General features: G+C 38.7%; 1 protein-coding gene across 11 annotated transcripts in view; it reads left to right on the top strand.

The window, feature by feature from the left end:
- APBB2 (amyloid beta precursor protein binding family B member 2) overlaps positions 1-25161 on the top strand; it is a 186548-nt gene that overhangs the window by 93388 nt on the left and 67999 nt on the right. For 7 of the 11 annotated variants that reach the window (XM_050338427.1, XM_050338429.1, XM_050338434.1 and 4 more), the window contains one exon: positions 21368-21576. In XM_050338427.1, the coding sequence (XP_050194384.1) occupies positions 21368-21576 (209 nt within the window). The remainder of the gene's footprint in view (positions 1-21367; positions 21577-25161) is intronic. The other 4 variants (XM_050338437.1, XM_050338436.1, XM_050338432.1 and 1 more) reach the window with 1 other exon arrangement.

The following is a 25161-nucleotide window of genomic DNA, read 5'->3' as shown; positions in this document are numbered from 1 at the left end:
TCCAAGACAGGCAACAGACAGGAGGCAAGAACTAGGACTTGAATTCTGAAGAATCAACCACAGGCTGAGGAGGACGTACATTAAGTAACACTCACAGATGAATCAACCAGCTGAACAGAGTCCAAAATATCTGCCCTGCAGTGCAGACTCTAAATTTGTTTGTTTTCTGTGTCTGCCTTTGTTTTAAAAATAACTTCGTGTTTAACCTCTGCTATATTGTGCCTAAAGGGTCTAGGATGGTTTGTCATACTCTTTGTAAACAGAGCTCTCTCCTAGCATGACATCTCTCCCAGGGTGCTCCAGGGCTGGGGGAGATAGAGTTCAAAGACAGTTGCCTTGTGGTGGCTGTGCTTTGACTACTAAAGCATTTCTGTGGCTAGCTCAGTGCTTTGGCTACAAATAGTGTCAAATGTGGCCCTGTCCTGACTGTCACAGCTTCATTAATTTTGACCTTATTACAGCTGAGCTTCTGGCCACTTGATGGGAGTCTAACAAGCTGGGTTATTTTCCCTCGATACTTCATTTCTTGTTTGATGTTTGTCTTTTCAGGGACACTTTCTGTGCTAGATGAATAAAGCACATAATTCCTAATCCAAAAAAATTCTTAGTGCTGCTTTGTATAAATGCAGTACTACGATTCTGAACTTGCTAAAAATTAATAGTTTCTACTCAGTAAATTATGTAGTTGTGGGGTAAAGAAATGCATGCAGGGCTGTCTCCTGGAACATGTGGAATACTGACAGGGCAAAGTGAGAGGCAGCAATGGGGAATAGAAGTGGTGGCAGGACTGCCCAGGGAAGTGAATGTCAACATCATACTACTGCCTGAGTGGAAGTTGTAGAGTAGTTCACGAGATGTTCAGGGCACTGCAAGTTTCTCCTAACACCATAATGTAGTTTACATTGATATCTAATGTTGAGAGATATAAGGATGTGCTTTTTGTGTGCTATAGCAAAGTAGAAAACTCTTCTGAGCATTTGTAGGGCAAACTCAGTTTCAGAAGTGGTGAATAGCTTAATCATGACAGGTACTTAACTTGACAAACTATTTTTGGAAACTTTTCAAACTTTTGTAGTTTAGGGATGGACATGTGTAATTCTGGAACCTGCATGTCCTCTCTGAGGTTGAATATGCCTTGCTGAAAAAGCTCTTCTATGCCTAGGATTGTCAGACACAGGACGAAGCAAAGAGGAAGGGAAAACAAATCGTAGAAAAAAACCTAGAGAAAGTAACGGGAAAAAGTCAGGATCCTCATTTCAGAAGAATGGCAAGACAGGAAGTTTCACACAAGAAAAGACACCCTAAGATGATACCAGACTAACCATATCTCCTTAAAAAAATGCTCCCAGTTCATAAAGCTCTTACAAATTACGACTAAAATCGATCCAGTAAACCTCTGCCTCAGCACTTCTGAATGCTGCATAGAAGTCAGGCCAAACTTCAATCCACCTAATTGATGCTTTGAAATGGATATAGAGATCTCTGCAGAAGGGAAGGACAAAACAGTGTTACCTTTGGGAGGACTTTATGTGCAAGCCCCTATTCATTAAGGCAAGCTGAGAACGAGGGTATGTTTTTCTAGGTGGGTTCTGTGTGCTCTGAAGCTCTTTGCAGCCTCTTTGGGTGCTTGTTTGTCATCTTCTGGGCTTCTGTATCTCATCTGCGGGAGGTGTGGTAGAGGAACAGCATTGCCACTCAGCAGAATCAGTCTCTAGTCTTTAAACAGTGGTCCCTGAGTTTTTGGAGGATCTTACAGCAATTCATCTAGGTGTACAAGCTGGGGATAGCTGATACAGTTTGGGCAGTTTCCTGCACAGAAGTTATTCCTGCCTCTTTGCATTCCGCAGAGTGGAAACACAAAGCTTGGGCCGTGTGGTTGTTCCTCTGAGCACCTGCAATGCTACCAGCATCAGGCCAAGCAGAAGTGGTGAGCTGGTCTCCTTGCTGTTCTCAGTAGATGAGAAAGCTGTTGGGGGAACAAGAGAGTTGTGGGATGCGGAGGATAGGTTGGAAGATGGGAGTGTGACCTGGAGGCTTGTTGAGAGGAGGGGGAAGCAAAAGGAGGGTAACTGCGGCTGTGGAGGAGCTCCTCGAGTTCCTGCCCTGATATATTTGCGTCTGTATGTATTTCTTTTAATCTCTCTGAGTTAGTGTCTCCTTTAGAACCCAGTCTCTCTGTGAGCACGGTTGCTCCTCATGTGCTGAATTCTCACACAAGTCAGCTTTAGCTGATTGAAATTGAAATCAGCTTTAATTAATGACATGGGATTGGCTGAATTGGGGTTGTGCGTCCCTTGAGTCACAACTGTGCTGTTGCAAGCTATGGTATTGAATATACAGAAACCTATAGCATGTGCCACCAAAACATGGAATAGATGATGCTGCAGTCAGCCTTGGGTTCATTGCTGCTGCATCAAGAGCAGGTGGGTAGTTTCAGAGCAGTACTGAGCATCTCCATGAGCCAGGAATGTGTGATAGGATTTGGCGTGCTGCAGAGACCTTGGTCTGAACTCAGTCTTTGCTTGAAAGAGGATGTATTGGCCTGTCTTAAGGGACGTGAAGCCTTTTTTTAAGCAATCCCATGAAAGCACATACATTTGCCATTAAGACTCAATTGCTTCGTTTTGAGATCTATGGAGCCCCTGGGTACTCAGCATTAGGTCATAAATGTCCAATATCTGGATGCCACAGAGCTCAAGGTAATGACATTAAGTGGGTTTCTTGCAGTGTCTGAGATCTGGGTTGCTAAAGCCTAGTAGTGTGTGTCTTTCAGTTTGCACACTAGTTTTATCTGTGATACTTCAGTGATGAGAAATCCTTGGGGAGAGAGTGGGAGTACAACCCCAAATCTGTAGCACATATTTTTAAAAAGCTCCCTGCTCATAGTGTCTCTGAGGCATTTTAATCCATTTTTATATGCTATTGTGTTACAGGGATTGTTTCTAACTGTTATTTGTTATGTTAATTATTTTATATGTACATCATTTGATGCACTGGACTAATTTATTACCTAGTATCACTTTCAAGCAAAAGCCTTTCTCAAAACTGTTCATGAAACTCTTTCTTAGTGGAACGATTTTGTCCTGAACAGTGACACAATTTAACTAAATGCATTTTTCCTATTATTTTGATTTTAATTGCTTTTGAACTGGGATTCTACAGGGCTCGATTTATATATCAAACACTGCATCAGTTACTAACTTAGAGATCATTGCAGGGCACTGAGAGACAAGACTGCCATAATACACAAATAAGAGCTTTAACTCTTTAGACCACATTTGTTTGCACATAATCTAAGGTTATGGCTTCTTTTACTTTTTGAAAGTGGATTTTGGGCACTTCTCTGAACCTGAGAAGTTTTTAGTGATGAATGAAGGAGCCCATCCCTCCTCCCCTACTCAAAATGAGAGCAAAAAAGCACTATTCAGATTGGCCAAATTAATTTTTAAATTAGAATACATTCCCATTCAGACTTTAATTTAATTTTGCTTTTACTCTGCAAGAAAGAGACAGTCAAGTTACTCTGGTCATTTTGGCTGACACGATTCTTGGCTTTGCTTAAATTATTGATTATAGCAAGGGGAGGGACTTTGAAATGAGAACAACTAATAGAAGCCTTTCACTAAATCAATTTCTACCATGCCTGCAATGCACCTTCAGGGAGTCTGAGGTTTGCAGTCTTAAGAAGAATTTTGTCTTCAGAGAGTGGATCTTTGCTTTACACTTTCCTAATCTTTTATTTTCCATGTTTATAGAGGCAGTTGAGGAGAAATAAACAACATAAATATATTTCTAGGGCTTGATTTGCAGGATGAGGGGCTATTCTGGTCCGAAGTTGAACTGATTAAATCATGATGTGATTGATATCTAAAGGCTTGTGGGCTGAAAGTACTGTTTCAAAAGCACGTCTCTTGAGCAGAGTCAGTCAGAAAAATACATCAATGTCTTGCAAGCTGGAATCAATTCAGTAGAGAATTCACTGTATGCACACGCTGCTGTAATTCCTGTATAGCCATCTCTCTCATTTTTTCCTGGCTTATTAGAGAATGCAGTCATTTATATGGTCAACATGTGGTGTTTCCTCTGTTACATCTATTGGCAGTTGAATGGGGGTGGCTTTTCTTTCCTCCCATCCAAAGTACCATTCCTGGTTAGACCAATTAAGTAAGTGTCTGTTTAAAGATAGCAGTGTATTTTCCCATGTTTGAGTTGGAGATGCTACACAGAAGGAGAATATGAAGCTGCTGGGACATGTATATAGCAAACTTAAAGGATGCTGGTAGCAGATCAATACGTGTTGAACTATACAGGAGCATCTATTAACTGTAAGTAACACTTCTGTTTTACTTTTTCATAGCACTGGCTGACAGTGTCACTTAGCTCTGGATGTTGAATGCAGTTATTTTATCTGTTTAATGGAAGATCAGCTGGTATCTGACAGCTTAGGTTGCAGTGTGCACAGTTGGTAGTTACTACTGTAAAGATATCTTTCTGAATGCTCATTATTTCAGTAGTAAATTAACAAGTGATATTTTAAGAGTTGTGATCCATAGAGCTCATCAAAATTAATGCTAGTTCATTAATTTATGTTCTATATTTCTCTTGATTTCTTGTCACAGGTGCTTTTATATATCTCTCTTGATTTCATGTCATAGGTGATTTTGTGTACTTCTCTTTGTGTCATAGGTGAATTCTCTCTTTCATAACTATGTGCCAGATTTCTGTACTTTAAGTACACTCAGTGTACTTCTTTATGGGAAACTTCTCTTTCATAAGATTATCTAATCCTACAGTTAATTCACAGGGAAAATGCAGGTACTTAAAGGAAGCTGCCTTGGGAGTAGGGTGACATGGAAACTGCAGGGTGCTTGGTTGCTGGCTGGGGTTAAACTGCAGCACTCCATTCTGTGTTCCTCCCAGTGGCTTCTGTCCACATTCACTTTGTTTTTAGTTTCAAGAAGCTGGTCTGGAAGATAGAGTGCATGCTCAAAATTTCCCAGAGGAAACTGCCTTTTTTGAGTGAATAGGTGTCTCTGACTTGAGAGAGACTGTTGTTAATCTGGGACAAGCTTCAGCAGTCCCACATAAAACCAGCTGAGTAGTGACTCTTAGTTGTGATTTTCCAGGAATGATGCAGAGGGATGTATTGTCTCTCTGCCAGAAGTAGGTGGAGATGCTATCTATATGTTCAACCAACGTTTTGTGTTCACTACTACCAAATTTTGCTAATTTAACTATTTAACAGTATTAAAAAAAATAAAAAAAAGAGGACAGACAAAATCTACTGATTTAAAAGTTTAATTCCCTGCAGACTACACTTAAATACTCTAGTAATAGTAATTATTATTAATACATTTAATTTTACATCCTCATTTTAATTGGAGAGGAATGTTTATAGATATCATGCATTTATAAAAGCTAGAGATGAATAATTGCTTCAGTTTACACCAATAAATTAAAAATGAAAACAGTTATAAATTTTTCTTGAAACAAATACACCTCCCCCAAATGGGAGTCTAACAAGAATATGTATTCAAAAGCAAGAGTATATTTTAGGTCATTGAGGTGATTGTTCATTTTTTAGGCTTTTTTCCGCTTTTTTTTTTTGCCCTTTTTTTTTTTTTTTTTTTAATTGAGAGGGAGACATTGGAGATTCCATGGGTTGTAATGAGAGGTTTCTTGGGTGGTTTGTTTTGGTTTTTTTTTTTAATGGGCAAGCTGCAATTTTCTCATGATTCTTGGAGTCGGGGTTTTAAAAGTACCAGATATCACAAGACATGAAATTGTAAAAATTTCTGTTAAAAATGCTGGAAAAAAGTGTAAGTTGACAAGAGTAATATTTCATTTCTTTCATGTTTTAAAAGTAAACTTTTTGAAAGGAATGAGCCTTGCAACTTGAATTCTGCAATGATGAACAGACCAACTACCTCAAGTGGTAATATGCTAAAGATCTTTTGGTGAGACGTGCTTTTGGATTTTAAGACTTGCTGATGGGTAAGGTGGTGGTCAAAATTTAGAAGAGAGAGAAAACTCTTTGTTTTCCCCTGGTAGCAGTACTGCAAAAGGGTCAGTGTAAAGACCACCAGATCATGTTATTTTGACTTGGTTACTTTTATTTTGGATTGTCATTTTACAGATGCTATGTCAGGATTGTGTTTTGCCTGCCATAGTCTTTTTTCTGGCCTGAATCTGTTTTCAGGAGGTGACAGGATTAACTGAGAATTTGTTACCAGTGCATATACTGAATTTCTTAATAGCATCTCACATACAGGATGTTGCTGTCATCTCTGCTATTTCTTAAATTTTCTGCAAATAATATAAGGAAAGCGAGACTGTAAAGATTTATGGACATGAGGGCTTTTTTGAACGGTAATAATTGTCATGTGTAAAAGCTTGTAGTCTAAGCGGTTAATTACCTCTCCATAGCAGTTGTCTCTGCAGTAATCACTAGATGAGAGCTGCTGTTAGCTACTACTCTTTGCAGTACTTTGAGTATGTTCCCCTCTCCTTATTCATAAGGATATTTAAGACCGATGGTTGTAATTGTCTACAAATAAATTTGTATCTGTTAAATGGCTCTGTACAATCTGGTTTAAAAGTAGTAAACTCTTCCTTTTGGATACATGTTAATATAAAATTGACAAATGTGTAGAGATAATAATATTCAGTCCCATAACTCCTGCATGGCTGTTGTCATATGAAGTTTTTCTGTATCTCAGGGTAAGAAACTGTGTACCCTTTCATTTATGAGAACAAATAGGGGAAAAAAAATATATGTATCTCCCTTAGAGGAAGCTTGGATATATTGGTTTGAGATGTGGCTTTTTAATCTGACGCAGTATAAATGCAGTGGTAACTTTTATCAAAGTCTTTAAATAACGTAATTAATCCCACTATTCCCAGTGCAAACTAATATACTAACTGGACACCTGAGCTTTTAATAGAGTTACAGTGGTTACAGTTCCATATTACACATCACCAAATGGTCCCATCCAGCAGAATTTAGGCTTATGTAGTTCTTTATGGATTGCCACTGGCAGTGGTCAGTAGCAGAAATTTACGCATTCACTAAAACAAAAAGCACAGCTAGCATAAAGTGGTCCCCCCACACACACACTGTATCTTTTTCACTTCTAGCAATTGGTAGGTTTAGGACTTTCAGACTTGGTATGTCATTCATGTTATTTTCTTTAATTGCCCTTGTCAGACTTTTCTAACATGCATTTGTTTAATCTTTTTTTGTCTCATTTATATTTCTGGCGTCCACAACATCCTGTGACCATGAACTGCATAATTGAATTATGTATTATATGAAAAAGTATTTCCCTTTGTTATAAAATTGCTCTCCAATAATTTCATTAGATTCCTATTGCATTTCTGTTTTAGGAAGCAGTAAATAACAGTGAATGATGATTTCCTTTCCATCCTTGCCTTCTTCCCATCATTCATGGTTTTACAGATTTTTGTGACATCCTTCCCTCTTCTCTGCCATTTCTTTTCCAAGCTTGAGAATCCTACTGCACTCTGTGTCTCTTCCTGCACACGCATTTTTATCTGTGTTTGTCTTTTCTAATTCTGTGACATCCATTTTTATAGTAGGCCACGTGGATGTGCGTGCACTGGTCCTGTCATAGTTCCATTCTACATTAAAACAGTAGGCATAGGGATTTTTGTCTTGATCTTGTTCCTAACGTGTAACTTTTTCAACTGGTAGTGAGTAGTAAAGTGTTATCTCCAAAAAACTTGGTGACCTTGATTCTTCCAGAGTGGCAAAAGGTATTGATAAAAAACAGAAGATGGGCATCTTTGTGTGTCGAAGGAAACTGAGAAGGGAAGGTTGTGCATTGACAACTCTTGAAACTGTGGATATCCTAATCCTGTAGGGTATATCTGCAGTCTTTTGTTTTTGCACTACAACAAAGGTAAATAGAAACATGATAGGCAATCTTCTCATCCTATATAAGTGGCTTTCCAGCTTTCTAAGACCACCTGTAGCCCCCTGGCATGTCCACAAATTGTAAGATTTCACCAATGATTAGCTACTCTTTTCATCTAGGGGAAGGACCATTTGCTGCTTGTGCATCTCTTGTTTTACTGTTTGTGACAAATTGTGATGACAATGAACTGTATCTTTTCCATAGTGCTGATAGAACTCACTGGCTTGTGGGTTATCATACACTGGAGATTTTGTCTGTTGTTTTACTTTGCTTTGGCCTATTTATATTCTTATCAAGTAGGTGTTTTGGTTTTGGGGTTTTTTTGGAAGATTCTGGCTCAGGTTTCACAATAAAAAAAGCTTTTCAAGTTGTTATATTCTGGACTTATGCAGTTTTAAGGAAAGTTTATCTCATTTTCAAACCAAGTATCTATTTTGCTAATAGACTTAGAATTGAAGGTGGTGCTAATTGCAAGTGAAATTTTGTTGTGGTTCTGCAGAACTGTAAAATTAATCCCTCCATTTTCCTCTTTCGAATGCTATCTGGCATAGGACTCCAGTTGCTTTGTGTTGGGTTTCTTTCTGGCTACTGTTTTCTAACTTAGACTTGCCAGGGTGATCAGTGCCACAGTTATTTTTTTCTGAATTTTCCTCTAATTCTTGTTATGGGTTATGTCAGAGATACCATTTGTATCTTCTTAAATGTAGATTTCTGAATCTAACTTCTATTATGTGTATAAATCCATATCTCTGAAAAATAAATGCAAAATTTTGGTGCTGGAATGCCAAGAAGTAGATACAAGAATGAAAATAATGATGTTTCTATTGTTAAATGGGTGCTTTCAAAGATGATTAATATCTTCAAGTTTTCTTAATATCAAAAGGTGTCTGGACAGCACGAATAAAGATTTAATAGGAGGTTTATACCAATGTAGTGATGCAACATACTTGAATAAACTGAAGGGCTGTGAGTGCCCTGTGTGTGCTATCAGCGTGCTTCCCTCTCCCAGGGGGGCAAAATACAGCCAGTTCCCTGGCACTTGCATCCGCTGTCAGAAGCTACTATTCATAAAGCCTTCCTGTTGTTGATGCTGTGCCTTGTGATTTGTGTCTGCCCTATGCATTGTGCAGGAGAAGACTTACTTCACCTGAAGCAAAATCACTTTTGAAAAGGTTAAAGTTGTTTAATAATTGGGGTCTTTTTTATAAAAGGTCTCAGAGTTTGAAGGCTGTGAGGTGCAGGTGAGGAGTTCACATCTTACAGTGCAGTCTGTAGCTGCCTGCCGTGCCTGAGCTTCTCCCTTAGCACCTCTCTTTTCAGGCAGGCTGTAGGCCTGAGGGACACTGTATTGATTCCTATGTTAGAGCAGTATTTCATGCTTAGGTGTCTCTAATGGCAAGAGTGGATTTTCACTCTTATTTCACAGTAATAAACTTCTCCCTTCTCTTCGATACTGTAGCAACATGAAATTAATTTGAATATAGGGAAATATTAGGTCTTTAACTTCTGTGTTGGAAAAAACCTGGAGGCTTCAGTTTGCTCTCTAATGCACATTTGATGACAGCTTTAAAGTAGCAAACTAATTTGTTATACAGATTATTAAAAGTAATATTCTGGCTTTTACTGGTAGTATTAACCTGACTAAGTTGGGTGGGGTGGGGTGGGGTAGGAATTACTTTTTACCACATTAGAAAGAGCAGTCCATTGTGTATGATGGAAGGGGACTGACATGTAGACACACTGGAGGACAGTGGCGATCTCTGCACACCATCTTGTGATTGGTGTTTGGGTGCAGGGAACCTGCACAGATCCCAGGGAGTACACAGTGTGGGCATGACTCCAGGAGACTTACTTAATGCATCTCAGACCTCTCTCCTACATCTGCCTGACTTTGTTTAAAACAGGGCTTGCACTCTCCTGCCTCATAAGGTTGGTGTGAAGATTAAGTAGTCATTTTCATGGTATCCTAGAGCATCTGCAGCACTGTGTGTGGTGCCGTGTATTCACATGAACTGAGAGATGAGCAGAGCTTGCATCTGAGAGGGAAATGACCGTTCTTGCAAACTTTCCTTTTTGTGAAGTAAAACACTTAATTTCAGATAGTAACTCTGGTGTAATTCAATTTTACGTTCTGTTTTCATTGAATTATTAAATTCAGGAAAGGTTTTTCTAATGCATTTGTGCAGTGTTCCAAATGAAGCTGTAAAAGAAAAGCAGCTTTAGTAAAACCACTGTTTGAATTGTATGTCTGTGCCATTGGGCAATTCACTGACTTTTAATTAACCAATCATATATGCAGAAACACTAATGAGCATGTCTCTAGAATTTTAGACTATATCAATGTATTTATGTAGGATATTCTCCAGAGAAGTGCAGTCCTTCTTTACATTGTTCTCTCTTGAAGTCAGTAGGCTTCATTTTAGATGAATAAAACTGCCATTTGCCTACTGCCTGACTTTTAATGCAAATTTTTTTCTGCAGTTCCTGTTTTAAAAAGGAGGAGAAAATGGTGATGGCTAATCAGATTCCTTCTTCCCTACTCCGTCCTACTACTCCATGTCATTCTCATTAAAGAGGCATTCACTAAGCACCAAGTTTAAACTGTTGGGGCTATAATAGATATAGAAATCTATATCTGTAGATATAGAAGGGATATAAAGCTGTTCCTCTGTTGAAGTGAATGTGATTGAAATTGTGGAGTCCAAGCCTGTTCCTATTCTTCAGTACCAGGACTTGATGGCAAGTATATCATAGTTAAGGAAAGAAGATCTGTCCATCTGCCTTTCACGGCTTGTGTCAAGGTAAGTAGCACTAGCTACTAGCAGAAAGTGTAAGGGAGATGGGAACCACTTGTGTTTACAGCCAGTCCAAGTAAACTGGAGAGTTATAGGTTGGGAGATATTAAACAGTAATGTTTGAAGCTTGTAAAAACAAGGGTGTTAGTTGTAAGTAAAGCACTATGGTGCAGGACTTCCTTTGTGGAGAGTTGAAGCTGTTGCTGCTGTGTGCCAGATGTTGGCATGGTGTCTCCTCCTGCTCTGCATCTTGTGTCTTGAAGTCAGTATTTATACTGACAATCTTTTTCTGTCAGTATTTATAGCCTGAATCTTTGTGTTTTGTGTGATTGTTACAAATTATATATGTTCATGGCCCAAAATTAATCATCTTTCCTGTGGGTTGTTTGACACCAACTTACCGATTCATTTTGAGGGGACAGGAGAATAGGAGGGAAATACATTTTGTGAGGGTAAGGAAGGCTGGACTCCACGCTTGGTGAGCTGCACAGTGTATCTGCCAGTGCAACAGTGCACGTGCAGGCTTCGCTGTGTGAGTCTAGCAGTCCCTTGGCTGGGATGGCCATTTAATTTTTCCTCTTTATACCAAAAAAACCCTGCTTCTAAAACAAAGCAAAGTAGTTAAATATGGTATGAACCCAGAACACAAGATCACATGCTGCAGTTCTGCTTTCTGTGGGGAAAAGCATGGGAAGAAGAGTTACTATGCCAAAAAAAACCAAAAAAACACAAAGGCAGATAGGCATGTTACTGCTGGACTGGTTTAACCCTGACGGCTAACTCACAATACCTTTTTACTGATTTTCTAGTGATGATGAAGATACTGCTCTTGTATGAATTATTTGTTGCTCAGAGTCCTCCATGGTGAGGAGGTCCATTGGGGTACAGACACGCAAAGCATGATCACAGTGAATTTAGGCCAAACTGGAGGTACAGTCTGCTGTGGTTTTAACTATTCTTTAGGTAAAAGCTTTTGCCATCTAGTGGAAGGAATAGAGAACTAGCATTTCAAATAAGCTAGAAATCCACTGATACTGGTCATACTCTGTGACCCTGACTTTGAGGGTGAGAGAGCACTGGAACAGGCTGCCCACAGAGGTTATGGAGTCTGCTTCTGTGGAGATACTGAAAACCCACCTGGATGCAACCCTGCGTAACCTGCTCTAGGTGAACCTCCTTTAGCAGGGGAATTGGACTAGATGATCTCTGAACTAGCAGTTCAGGTCACCTCCAAGTCTTCCTTCCTTACCTTTCCACATGCTGCTTGTTTCATGGGTAAGTTTTTGTTGGTAAACAGGCTAGTCCTCTTGTGTTTACCTTTTTTTTACATATTTTCCAAGAAGGAATGTATGGACCTTTCTTCTCAGTCTTACAGCAGTACTTTTTCCTACTGCTGCTGCTGTTTGTATCAACTCCTGCAAATGCAAGCTGTGGCCCTGGTTTCTCACAGCTTCACCTCTGGACCTCAGGCTATACTGCCCCTGACAGAATAACTTGGGAGATCCCCAGAATCCTCCCATTTAAACAGGACAACTGGTATCATCCTCTGCCCTTATCCAGGGCTATCATCAACAGTTCTTCAGAACCCCTCTGCTGAAGTCTTGCCTTTGGTTTTCTTTGGTTATTGCGCTGTTACTTTGGTCCTTATATTAACAGCTTGGGCTTTGATTGTTGAAAGGGAGAAAAAGCCAGGACCACAAAACAAGTGGGTTTAGTGGTGGAGGATTTTTCCCCAAATGGTGACAAATCTGCTTTACTCTCTCTTCCTTAAGGTAGTCATCTCTGCTTGAATGCCTCTTATGCTTGTAGTAACTTATGATTTATACAGCAGGACAAAGATCACACCACATGGGAAAAAAAAATAGTGCAGGCAATTCATCCCAAGCTTCCATGGGATTTTTACGATGTCAGTCTTTTCTGATTATGATTTATGTTACAGTTGATCAAAATAGCGATTCATTTTGGCACAGATATTGTCTGGTTACATGTATGCCTCTAAATCCCACATTTTAGTCATGTTTTCCTGGAAACTGTTAGAGAATCCTTCTCTCCCCAAACATATGTGGCTGGTTCAGCAATTCAGCAAGGAGGATGACAGGGTTGTCATGACAACCAGCAGCATTCTGTGATCAAGGATGGTGACAAATGACCAGCTTCTGGATATTTATCACTCCTTGTTGAGTAATGTTCCCCAAATTAGACAGACTTATCTGATTTATAATTACTTGTTCTGGTGGCTTGTATATTTGGTGCATTTATTTCTGAAATAGCATTCATGCTTCTTGCAATGATGGCCATCATTGGTATAAATCCTGAGAATAGGTAATACCATTGATTTTGTTGTAGAGTGTGCCAAGTGAGGAGAAGAGTTATCTTTGGAGTCTTCTTTTTGTTAAACCCAAGCAACTTACACATTGACCCCACTACAGAAATAAATGGGATAAAAATACACAAGACCTGTGTTCTTTCTATTGTGCTGTTAAATGGAGAGTGCTCCTTGAATTTTGTTTACCTTCACTCTTAAAACAACATGTACTTCCCCTCCCTTCCAGTGCCTGCCTTGATCTTCAGGGTGCTTCTGGGGTGGGGAAGGAATATGCTTCCTTTAGGATCAAATCCTGGTTCTGCTGAAGTCATTGGCATCTTTTCAATAAGACTTCAGTTTCTTTGTTTTCCTTTAGTTTTGCTTTTATTTAGAAGACAGAAGGAAAACATTGTTATTTCAAGATTTTGGAACTTCAAAAGAGGAAGAAACACTTTTCCCCATCCCTTTCCTTTTTAATGAAACCTTTTAATCCTCCTGTCTTCCCCTTGTGTGCCCAGGACTTCATCTACAATACACATGTGATGTTCTGAGCCAGCTCTTCATTATGCTTCATCCCAACGATGAAGACAGACATCAGACATGAAGATAGTGGTTTCCCTTTGGTACCCAAACACTAGGACAACATGTTGTTGTCATCCCATTCTTTGCAATTTTTGACATAGAAAGCTTTGGTGCAGATCTCTTATTACAAACAAGGTGCTTTTGAGTTTGAATTCTTTCATTTATATTGTGTATCCGCTGCAGGAATGAGAGTAGTGGGAGGGCCAGAGATTCAGAAGTGGATTTGTAGATTTATTATTGACTAGATTATTCTTTTTAGATTTGGAAAACTATGAAAGTGTTCCTGTTTTGGACCATCATGCTTCCAGCCTGGATACTGAACAATGCTTTTCAGTTAATTTTTTTACTGTGGAAGTAACACTTTTGAGACACTGATAGACAATCAAAGTCTGGATCAAATCCCATGTTTAGATGGTGTCCCTTTTCTTTGGAGGATCTTTACAGAAGAAAAATTGTTACAAAACAATCATAAGAATTGAGATAACTAAGCTAAAAGTACAAAAAAGGGAGATCTCTTATCTTTATCTCTGTACAGTATGGGTGTTTTATTACTTAACCTGTTTAGATAATGTAGATCAAGTGATTCGCAAGTATTGTTGAGCCTTGCAGACAAGAGGTCTCACTTGGTCATTCTGCTACCATGCAGTGAAAGGAGCCCTCCTTAGCTGGAAAGACTGAAACAATCTGGTGCTGTCCACAAATCCAGCAGAGCTGCATTTGCATTACCTGTGCATTCAGATGTGCTGCTCCTTTCAAGTAGGCAGAATGAGGTCCATATGTGGAAATTAATCCCTTAAAAAGCAAAGCATGTATTCTTTAAATAATAAAGTGATACCACTCAGATTTCCCTGAATATACTTTATATATACTACTATGACTTTATATATACTACTATGACTTTATATATACTACTATGACTCTACTTTGCTGCCATATCCCAATTTTCAAAAAATGTGCTTTTAACCTGTGGAATAACACAGTTGAAATTGTCCTGTGGCATAGGTGCTATTACTATGCACCTCCCAGATACAGAATTTCCAGCACTCTGATGACTTTGTACAGCATTTTTACAGTCTCTGTTTTAAAAGTCATGTATACTGCCAAACTTAAGCCCTTCAGGACTGCATTTCCTCTTATTCAAGAGTAATCTCTGTACATAAATTAATGCCCTAACCGTGCTGGTTGGTGGGATTTGTTTTCACCCAAAGAAGAACTGTGCATGCAAAATACATGTCTGTTTTTCCAAGTACATCTCCCAGTTCAATACAAAATTTTTTGTGCTAGACCTGTTGCCTTAATTAAGAGTAATTTTTTCAGGAAGTAAGTTTGCTTAGCCCTTTAGTGAACCAGGTTCCCTCATGCACAAGGACCTAAGCAGAGAGGCACTGACTCTGGTCTCTGTCCCAGCACCTTGCTTATCATCACCGCAGAAGTTCTCTTTGAAGTGGAGATAACACCTAGTTGCAGCTTTTATTCTTTTTTTACTAGTCCAAAATGAGAAAGTTTGTTTATTACTATTTTAAACTGTCTGGTACTTTTTAAATTCAGAGAGGGAAAGAACTCGATTATGTTCCTTCCAAAAAGGAGGGCTCAGATTTGCTATTGAAATGATGTGGTACATCTCTAGTCTTTATCAATAAAAGATCATGATTAATTGAGCACAAGCACATTGTCATACCAGCTAGGTTTTAGTCTTAGACCAACTTCTGACAGTGGTGGGTGGAGTCTATGGTTTGATTTACGCTGATAGATATAGGTTTTGCTAAGAATGATGGAGAAACCAGTTTTCTAGATAACAGAATTTTTGTCTATAGAGAATGAAGCATCTTGTTGATATTATTCCATTCCACCCTTGTTATAACACCAAATCAGCCTTGTTTGAACATTTTACTTCAGTGTAGTACTGTATAAAAGCTCCTGCCATTCTCTTTACACCTATGTTTGTCTTAAATGACTGTCTTTGGTGTCCAGTGACAGGGATTTCTAGCTGTGCCTGCAGAGGAGAGCCTGAACTAGTTAAAACTTACAGCTTCATGGCATTTAGTGTCTCTAATTACGAAATATGCACAAATTACACCAGCAGAGGATGGTACTGTCATAGTCAGGAACAGCAGCTGGAAAGCTGCACAGCATTGGGATGCAGAGCAGACTATTTGCATCTGTTGGGATGCCGCTGATGTGACCTGTACTTGGTGAACATTGACCTTGCCTTACACAGGGTGCCTGTTCTGAGGAAACTGCTCATGGCATTGCAAAATTACAAAAAAATAAATGTTCTCCATTTACTGCACAGCTTGGTCTGCTCTTAAAGAACCTGCTATAATACTTTAGTTTTAAATTCTGTTTAATTGAGCAGGAGCTAAAGAGTGATTCAGAATGACAGCAATTTGATAACTATCCTTTCGCCTGAAACAACAATAAATTAAGTGATAAAAGTGCTATTTTTACCACAGAGCTTGGTCACCAATTACATATGCCCTTCAGTGAATTATTTATGCTGTTTATTACTGTTTCTTTTCAGTATCATAACACTGTTTCCTAGATGAGCCTCAGATAGTAAAATAATTTTAACTTGGAATAAAAACATAATACAAAATTTCTAATTATTACCCTAGACTTAATATCTCAACTACTGCTACAGCATGGAATTTATTACTGCTCTATATCAGGTAATTGGCAGAGGCTGACATTTGGAGAAGGGAGTTACAAACAGAAATATATTACATTACGTGGACTTTATCCTATCTTATTGAGAATACAAAATGTGTTCACAAGGCTCTCCTAGTCAAAATTACCAGTTAAATATGACTGTGTTTATGGTTTTCTGGTGGTACATGTCTATTGCTAGTTGTTTCCACAGAGTGAATGAAGAGTTTCATTTTGTTTAACAGACTTCATTTTTCTAGTATTATTGAAGTTTTAATGATACCAGGATGAAGGCTGTATTTTTTATTACTGTGGTTTTTTTATTACAGGCTTCATGTTTCAGCCATTCAGGCAAAAATTCAGACGCAACTGTGTATTTATTTATTTATTTATAGAATTATTTATACCTTTTAAAAATATCTGTTGCTTTTCTAAAGTCTTACTGAGTATTTTTGAGTTTGTTCTTTCACTTTAATTTTTATAGAGAAACAACCAACTAGTTCCCCATTTGCTTTTAAAAGGGAATGAACATTGCCGGCACTACCATCCCCTTGGACTCTCACTTCTGATTATTTGATTTTTTGTCATAATTCTGCTAAAAACATTCTGATCATCCCTGTGTTACTGAGTCTCTGAAGACAGGAAGCAAAGTCTGTGTGGTGGGATGTAACAAGCAGATTCCTCTCTCCAAGTTCTGCAGAGACCAGTGCCAAAGGTTTTTGGGCAGGAGCCATGTGCCCCATCATGTTGGACCCCATAAGAAGAGACTCTGTCTCCAGCTCTTAAGGAAGCTTTAGGTAGTGGGGAAAAATCTGGTTTCCCAAGGGCCTTGTTCAGGACCTGATGGAGGCAGGAAAGCCCAGTTGGTTTTCTTAAGATGAAGTTAGCTTCTTCTTTTAAGTCACATCTTCCATGTTTTTAGGTAGTCTTCCATTTTGGTCCTCAAAATCCTCTGCTGCATCTCCTTTACTGTAATGTTTGTTCACCAGAATTGACTCATGCTGCTTCTGTAATAGCATCCCCATGAACAGCTGGTTTGGGGATCTTGCCTCTGTATGGACATGGGTTTAAGCATCTGTCTTTCGTGAGGTAAAAATCCAACTGGAAAACGCCAGTCCTCTGTTTGCGACCCCTCTCTTCACATGACTCTGCCTGCAGAAGGCCAGCTGTGAATTTCTAAGTCTGTTTCAGCAGTTGGCTGGTGACAGCTCCCACGAATCTTAGGCAGCTTTCCAGGCAGCAGCTTGCTGATGAGGACTTACCAGCATGTCTGTGCCGCTGTGGGCAGATCTGGGATGAGAGCTGCCTGCCTTGCTGGTGACATCTTTTGTGCACCCTGTGTCTGGACAGAATAGAAATTGAGGTGAAAGATCAGCTGCAGGCTGACTGTCCAGTCTTCTGCGGTGAAGGCTGACTTTGGACTTCATCTCCAGGGTGTATCTAGGCAGTGGGGCCACACTGTTCAGTAAGGGCTTTCTCCAGAAAAAGAGATGGCTTTCAAAAGTCTGCAGTGTGATGTGAGTCTGCATGGTGCCTGCATAAAGATATAACTCATTCCTGTGCAGAGTTTTGAATCAGTTACATTTTAAATTAGTTTTTCCATTGATAAGAATTTGTCTCTTTCTTGCTGTAGAAAGACAGCTTACACAGATAATATGAATCAAGGCTTCTTAAAGAAACTCAGTGTCTGCTTTCTCATTCAGCTTAGTTAGAGTAGCTCTTTTATTCTAGTTCAGTGTTGTTTTTTCTTACTCCTGTGGCTTTATGCATTTTATATCAGAAATGTCTAACAGTATAGCCTTTCAGGGGATCATGGTTTACTCTAATACATGTGATAGGTAAACCAACCTCAGTACAAAAGGATACATTCTTTTTGTGAATCATGCTCTAAAGTTCTATAGTAAGTCATGCTCTCCATATTAGCAGAGCAATGATACTTTCAAACCCAAAAGCTTTGTAAGCAATCATGAGGTCCTGGTTCACTGACCTTGCATCAACAAATGCATAAAGAAAGGCATGGAAAAGGCCAGGAGATGCCAAGTAGAACTTCATCTCCTGGGGATGACTTGGAAGGAATCAGAGAAAAGTTCATGATCACTGCAAATCATTTGCCACTGAGGAAGCATGAAGGACTTAGTTCCTTCTGGTCTGTGGATCACTATTTCCATGTAATGTTTTTACCTCTAAAACCTTGCAGACATAAGAGGAATTCTCACTTTCAGATTAAGAAGTCCAATGTGATCAGTTTTATTTCCTACTGGATTTGTTTCACGCATGTTATTTAATGTCATATCAATAGAGTTGGATTGATGTACAGGTTTGCATTGGTATTTCAGTATGAACATGAGCCATCTGGTGCTTTCCTGTTCAGTGATGCTGATTTGAGGTCAGTATCTCTGTGTGAGGAGTACCTGCTCACCAGCAATGTGCTTCTTGTGCACAGATGTATATCGTAGTCATTCTGTGTGGAAATGCAGCCCTTTGAAAGTCCTGAGCTGTGTTAACTGAAAAAAACCCCTACAGTTAATTCTTATTTTATTTCCAAGCATATGCAAACATATTTTGGTGTATTTATTTTTGTTAAAGGATAAGTTTTCAAAGTAAATTAGTATTACATCCAGGTGGTATTTTCTTACCTGAGTGCTCCCAGATATTTTACATTATTTCCTTCCAACTCTTTGTTGACATAGAAGATCATTTCTTCTTTTCTAATGAAGTGTTGCAGGAATCTTTTTGGTTTAGGTCTCTGGGTTAACAGTTTTTCTGCTGTGTGTTTTGTCTGCTTTTACTTACTGCTTTCACTGAAAGTAATTCTTTGTTAGGTCTTTCTGGTACTGCGTGTCATGACAATAATAAATAACAGTAAGCTGGTTCCTCTGCATGTTCAGTTGATTAGTTTGAAATTAGTAGTTTAATGCAGCCATGGCATAACACTTTATTGACTGGATATTTGAATAGCTGTGTATGCATACGTATGTATGTATAGCAAGAACAGAAGCCGTGCCTACCTTAAAGCGAGGAGAATAACATTAATTTCTAGTGTTGAAGTATGGCTGTTCAATTCTGTAGATGGTATGAACCTGAACTGATCTGGAGCTTTGCCTCTCTGTATAATAAAGACTTATTGTTTTGCTATCCTGGAGTGCATTACCCAGTACGTAAGTTCTAGGAACACTGGCATTATTGTGATATTTTGGAGTTTTCTGAACCAGTTATTTAAACATCCAGGGGTATCTGGAGTCACAGATATTGCCACACATACTTCAGTGTATGTTTAGATATTTGATTACATTACAATTTGACCACATCATGCAAGAAGTAGAAGGTGTTTTGTGTTTAATTTCTTTTTATGTGCTTGAAAAGAGTGCAGTTGAGTTGTTCAGCTGGAAAACAAAAATGAGCACAGTTGAAGATGAAAATGTCCTTTAAAACACGTAAGACCTTGGAGTCAGGAACTACGTATTTAAAGGCAGTAGAGGCTACAACAGGGGACATTTAGAAGCAGGTGTTTAGAATATTTGGGAACTTCTGGAACTGAATATAGGAATATTGCTGATTTCAGATATGGGACCATGGGTGAGACTCTTTATTGAATTTAAGTGGAATTATATTCTCCAGTATTTCTTCTGGAGAATTTGGTTAGATTATTCATCCAGTGGTAAATCAGTAATTTAAGAACTCTTAAGTGATTCTGGGGAAGAAATGGTCTGGTTTGTGCCATGGAGTGTAAGAGTTATTTTAAGTTATTATACCCTTCATGTGTCTGTTTGTATGTATGTGCATAAATGTGGGTAACAGAAATGAGAGAAATTCAGAAATAAGCAACCATGATAAAACACCTAGAAAGAGGCTTGAAGGTTAGAGTAGTACAGAATTTTTTATTCCAAAAAGGGATTAAGGGCAGTAATATAACAACAGGTTATATGTCTGTTGCCTGCTGAAGGAGTTTTGAGGACTGTCTTTGAAGGTAAGAAACAAGTTGCTGGACTAGATGAAACACTGCTCATTGGTATGGTGAGTGAGCACTGGTATTCTTGGGGTTTTTTCTCAGTAGCTCAGTTCACGTGCTGCAATCAGCCTTCATCATCTCTGTACAAGTGCTTGTGGAAACGTCAGTCCAGCAGGTCAGTTGTTTCTTTGTACAGCTTGATAGTCCTTGGAGTACACCACGGCAGCTGGTTAATAGCATATACCACAGTAACACCAATAAAGCAGTTTAGCTGGGAGGTTTAGAGGAGCACTGTCTCCCTTCCCAGCCTCTGGAAAGCATATACCCAGCAGAGGGTAACTGCCTCTGCTGGGGTACAGCTGATTTGCACAGAACGGTGCCCCTGCCTTTCCAAAAAGGCAGGGCTTGCTTTCCACCAGTGACATCTCTTACATGCATCTATAATCCCAGGTGAATATGGGAATGTCTCTAATTGCAGTATGAATTGCTGGTGTGTTCTTAAATTAGCAGAAGATTAGTCAGTAGTGCCAGTATTTCATTTCTGCCTTGGCTTTGTGAATGAGTTTTTGATGGTTTCTTTTCTACCCCATTATAAAACCAATTGAAAACAGTATGTTTGTTTGTGACAGTGAGGGTGTGTTGAAATGATCGCTCAGTTCTCAGGTTCTTGTTGTTTAGAACAAGCAGTCTTCTAGATGTTGAAAGTCAACCCAGTGTGATTTGTTTGGTTGGTGTGGAGGGGTTTCTGTTGTGCTGTGCTGACTTTGATAAGCAGGAATACATGCTCATCAATACTGCTGCCATGCACTGAGGAGGGAAGGTGGTGTGATGAAGAGGATAGAGTACACCACAGTTCCAAATATTACTTTCTATGCTGTGACTTAAGGTACTCGAAGCTAAATCTCACTAGAAAAGCTATCTGATGGTATTGGATAGCTGCCATATTAGAACAGCTCTTCAGTAAGTAGTGCCATTTTTTCCTCTCTTTATATGCCAGAATCAGGCTTTGTCACATTACTTTGAGCCTCAATAATTTAGTATGTTTTTCTATTGTTCATTTACACAGGAACTGTACTACAGCAGTACCAGCTGTGCAGACCCATGGAAGAACTGTTTGTGTCTTTGTGTGATTTTTTTTTTTTCATGTTCACAGCAGATATATGGAGTGATCAGTCATTTCAGACAGACCCAGACTTACCACCTGGCTGGAAAAAAATCAATGACATTGCTGGGATCTACTACTGGCATATACCCACAGGAACAACTCAGTGGCAGCGTCCTGTGTCCATCCCAACAGATCTCCAGGGCTCACGAAAGGGATCTCTTGGTTCCATTACACCGTCTCCTACTCCAGAAACTGAGGTAACATACTGTGTCTTCTTGTGGTCTGCATACTGTAAAGAAAAGGAAAATAACTTTTTGAACTTGCAGGTTTAACTGTTAGCTAAACTGGCCTGATAACGTCCCAAAGTGTAGCTACTTTTTGATAATGCATCGTAAGTATGTACTTTCTGTGTTCATTTTGTAATGGTTTTGCCTCATAAAACACCCTAAACTTTGGATGTTTATGATGAAATCAGACATGTCTCAGATAAATTAGGCAGCCAGTGACTGGTGAATGAGTCATTGATGAATGCGAAGCTTATGCAGTTCTGTAGCATATGCTGAAGCATTGCTGCATTATTTGGATACAGGATACATAAAACTTTTGCACATTATAGTAGTCTTTTGGCTGAACTCTTTGTTGGCATCTTCTTTCTTTTTGGTTCATTTGGTAGGAGTATCAAAAAAAAAAATATGAGTCTTCGTTTGAGACACTAGATTCTTTACAGGGTGCTTTCTATTGAATAAACATGAAGTGTCCTCCAGTGTGAGTCTCTGTACATCCTGCCAGTACAAAATACCTATCAGTGTGTTGCAGTCAGTCTTTAACTAGAAACAGAAAAAAGTGCACACTCTCCTCCACGTGTGCTGAAAGAGCAGTATGTGATACCACCATTTAAAATAATCCTTTCAGGCACAATCCACAGGTTTGATTGGTGTCATGTAAGTAGAAAAATAAATTCAATTACCATGAAGAAGAGTATGCTTCGAAAAATACAATCACTTTGTTTTAGTATTCTGGGGAGACTTCTGTGGAATTAAATAGTAACATAAAATAAATTTGGTGTTAAATAATTATTTTTCATACTAACTTTTCAGAAAAATGTCTGCAGCTTTATGAAATCAAGGGAAGTCTTTGTACTGGCTTTGAGTTTTTGATCAGACAATCCTTAGGGGTTTGTTTGTTTGTTTTTTAATTCATTTAGATACAGCACTTCTTCTGTTCTTGATTTTGTTCATATGTGCACCAAACTAACTTAAATGGAAGTTAAGAGGCATTAAGGACATTCAAGTATGTATTACCATCTTGCCCCTGAAACTTTTATCTTGTATAGGCTTAAATATGTACAGTCTTGTCATTATTTTAGAAAGATTGCTCCCACATGTTCATAAATGCTATTCATAAGGCTTGCAAACTTGACCACAGCATTTCAGTTATGGTTTACATCAGTCAAGCTCCCATGGAATGTGCTGTGCACTAGGCATGCTGGAAGTTATTTCTGAGAGGATTCATGGAGAAAGAACTGCAAGTGTTACCATTCCAGTACAAGAAAACAAGAAAAAAATCTAGACATGCTGAATGTAAAATGCTGCACATGGTTCCAGTATAAATTCCTGTAATGTACACATGAGGGATATAACTTTACCATTATTATTTTTCTTGCTCTAAAATGTGGAGAATGGGACTTTAATTAGTAAGTTACAGATGCTTTTCACAAGACACCAAAAATAAGGATGGTTTGTAAACTGCAGAGGAAAAATAATGTATTTTCATTTCAAATATTTTTTTACTTCTGTTTAAAATGTCTTTACAATTTAAAAATCAGGCCTGCTGGTAATGTGTCAGATGTACTAATGATCATTAGTTCTCAGCAGCATCATGGAGAATACAAAATGTATGAGTTGGTTAGAGCATGGTGCTAGTAACAACACCAAGGTTGTGGGTTCAATCCCTGCAGGGGCCATTCACCTAAGAGTAGGACTTGATGATCCTTGTGTGTCCCTTCCAACTTAGAATATTCTGCGATTTTGTGAAACAGATTTTAATACAGTATAGATGTATAAAATAAGACATGTATGTGAATACATAGTACGTTCATCTAGGTTTTGATATGGCAGTTTTAATTCAGCAAGGAATTTGTTCCAGCAAAGATTTATGCATAGACAGTTCTGTGGCAGCATCAAGACCATATACTGTGGCATAAAAGATGATCTGGAAAATAAATACATTCCCAAAGTTTGTATTAGTATGATATGATTATTTTAATGGTAGGTATAGGCAAAGGCATTTGCTTTTTGAGGATTTCTGCATTCATTGATAAGCATCTTACCGTTATTGAAACAATATTGGGTTTTTTTGACTCAGTGATTACTAAGATAGAATTGCAATGCAGTACCAGCAGACTTACACTAGCAGAGTTCAGAACAAGAGCATGAATTCAGCTCTGGACTTTGTCCCTTGCCAAACACAGAAACTGCTACAAAGAACAGGTGTAGCTGGAGTTATAATGGAAACTGTTAGGAAAAGTCTTGCATTTCTGGAAACCACAGGTGTTGAGCTTTATTACAAGGGAACTGGAGGAAGAATCCTTTGTGATTCAGCTCATTTTGAGCAGAACCCCAGTAGAAAGTAGTAAGAGGAAAATAAGTCACAGTGTGTTTTTAAGAGATAGGGATAGGTTATGAAGTAATTCTGACAATATCAGCTGCCATGAATTTTGGAGGTTTTGTCTCTCTGCAGTTGGTACATGCCAGCACTGAATCATCTCCAGGTCACTTGCAGGTGATATTTGTTTCAATTCCTGTTTGCTGCACTGCAGCCTAGCCCAAGTGCTCCTCCTCTCCCTCCCTGTGAAGGATTAATACAAGTGTCTGTGAGATGGTCAATCTGACACTTCACTGTGGAATTTGATCTAAAATAGAGGCTCCCAAATACCTTTATCCCAGTACTACCACTGGCTGCACCAGCTGCGGTGGAAAGTTTCCACTTCCAAGTTGGATCCCCATGTGAGCTATGTACTGCTGGTTCTCTCATTGCTGTTGGAAGCCTGTGCTCTGAGATAATCTTTTTGGAGAGGGCTGGTTTACCTCATTCCCCACATGCTGGAATTTGTATTGCTTTATTATGAAAAATTTGGGGGGTACACAGGTTTTAGGCAGATGAAAGAGTTTAATTTAGGATTGAAGCGTGGCAGGGGTAGCATTTCATATCTCTCTCGATAGGCTTCTGGGAGTCCATAAAAATACTTATCTAGGTCACTTTTGGCTGTAAATCATCATGTGCTAGTTGTGAGGTGAGTTTATTTGGGCTTTTTCAGCTTTTGAGTTTGTCAAATAAACACTTAGAAGCACTTTTTTCCCCCACAGTAACATCTTCTTACCCTTTGTCTTGTTTCCTCTTTTTTTTCCCCTCATTTTATTTTCTTGTGTCCCTGTCTCTTAAATGATGTAATATACAGAAGCTTTGCTTCATTTGTTAGAATGTGGCTCACAGCTGAAGGCAGTCCACAAAGAACAGATCAAGTCAGCCATTTTTATCTTGTAGCTTACTCTGGATATTTAGCATAAAGAAAAACTGTTATTACTGTTGAACAGAGAATCAAAAAAAATGGGTAGCAGGAATGATGCTGTAATGCATACTGATGGCAAAAAGCATTTTAAAAAGGAAAAAAAAGAGAAAATGTCTTACTTTTACACAGGCTGCAAGGCATTTTTTCTTTCACAGGATAATCAGTAAATTTCAATCCAAAGCAATTATGGGTTAAGCATTATGTGAAAATTCTGCTGATTTATCAGAAATGCTAATAAATGCTAAATATGAATAACCTGTATCATTCCTTCCCT

Source organism: Myiozetetes cayanensis, unplaced genomic scaffold, assembly GCF_022539395.1.
Source record: "Myiozetetes cayanensis isolate MyiCay16 unplaced genomic scaffold, myiCay2020 scf7, whole genome shotgun sequence".
In the NCBI taxonomy this organism is placed as follows: Eukaryota; Metazoa; Chordata; class Aves; order Passeriformes; family Tyrannidae; genus Myiozetetes; species Myiozetetes cayanensis.
Note: the sequence above shows the minus strand (reverse complement) of the source record. Positions and strands in the feature narration are given on the sequence as shown.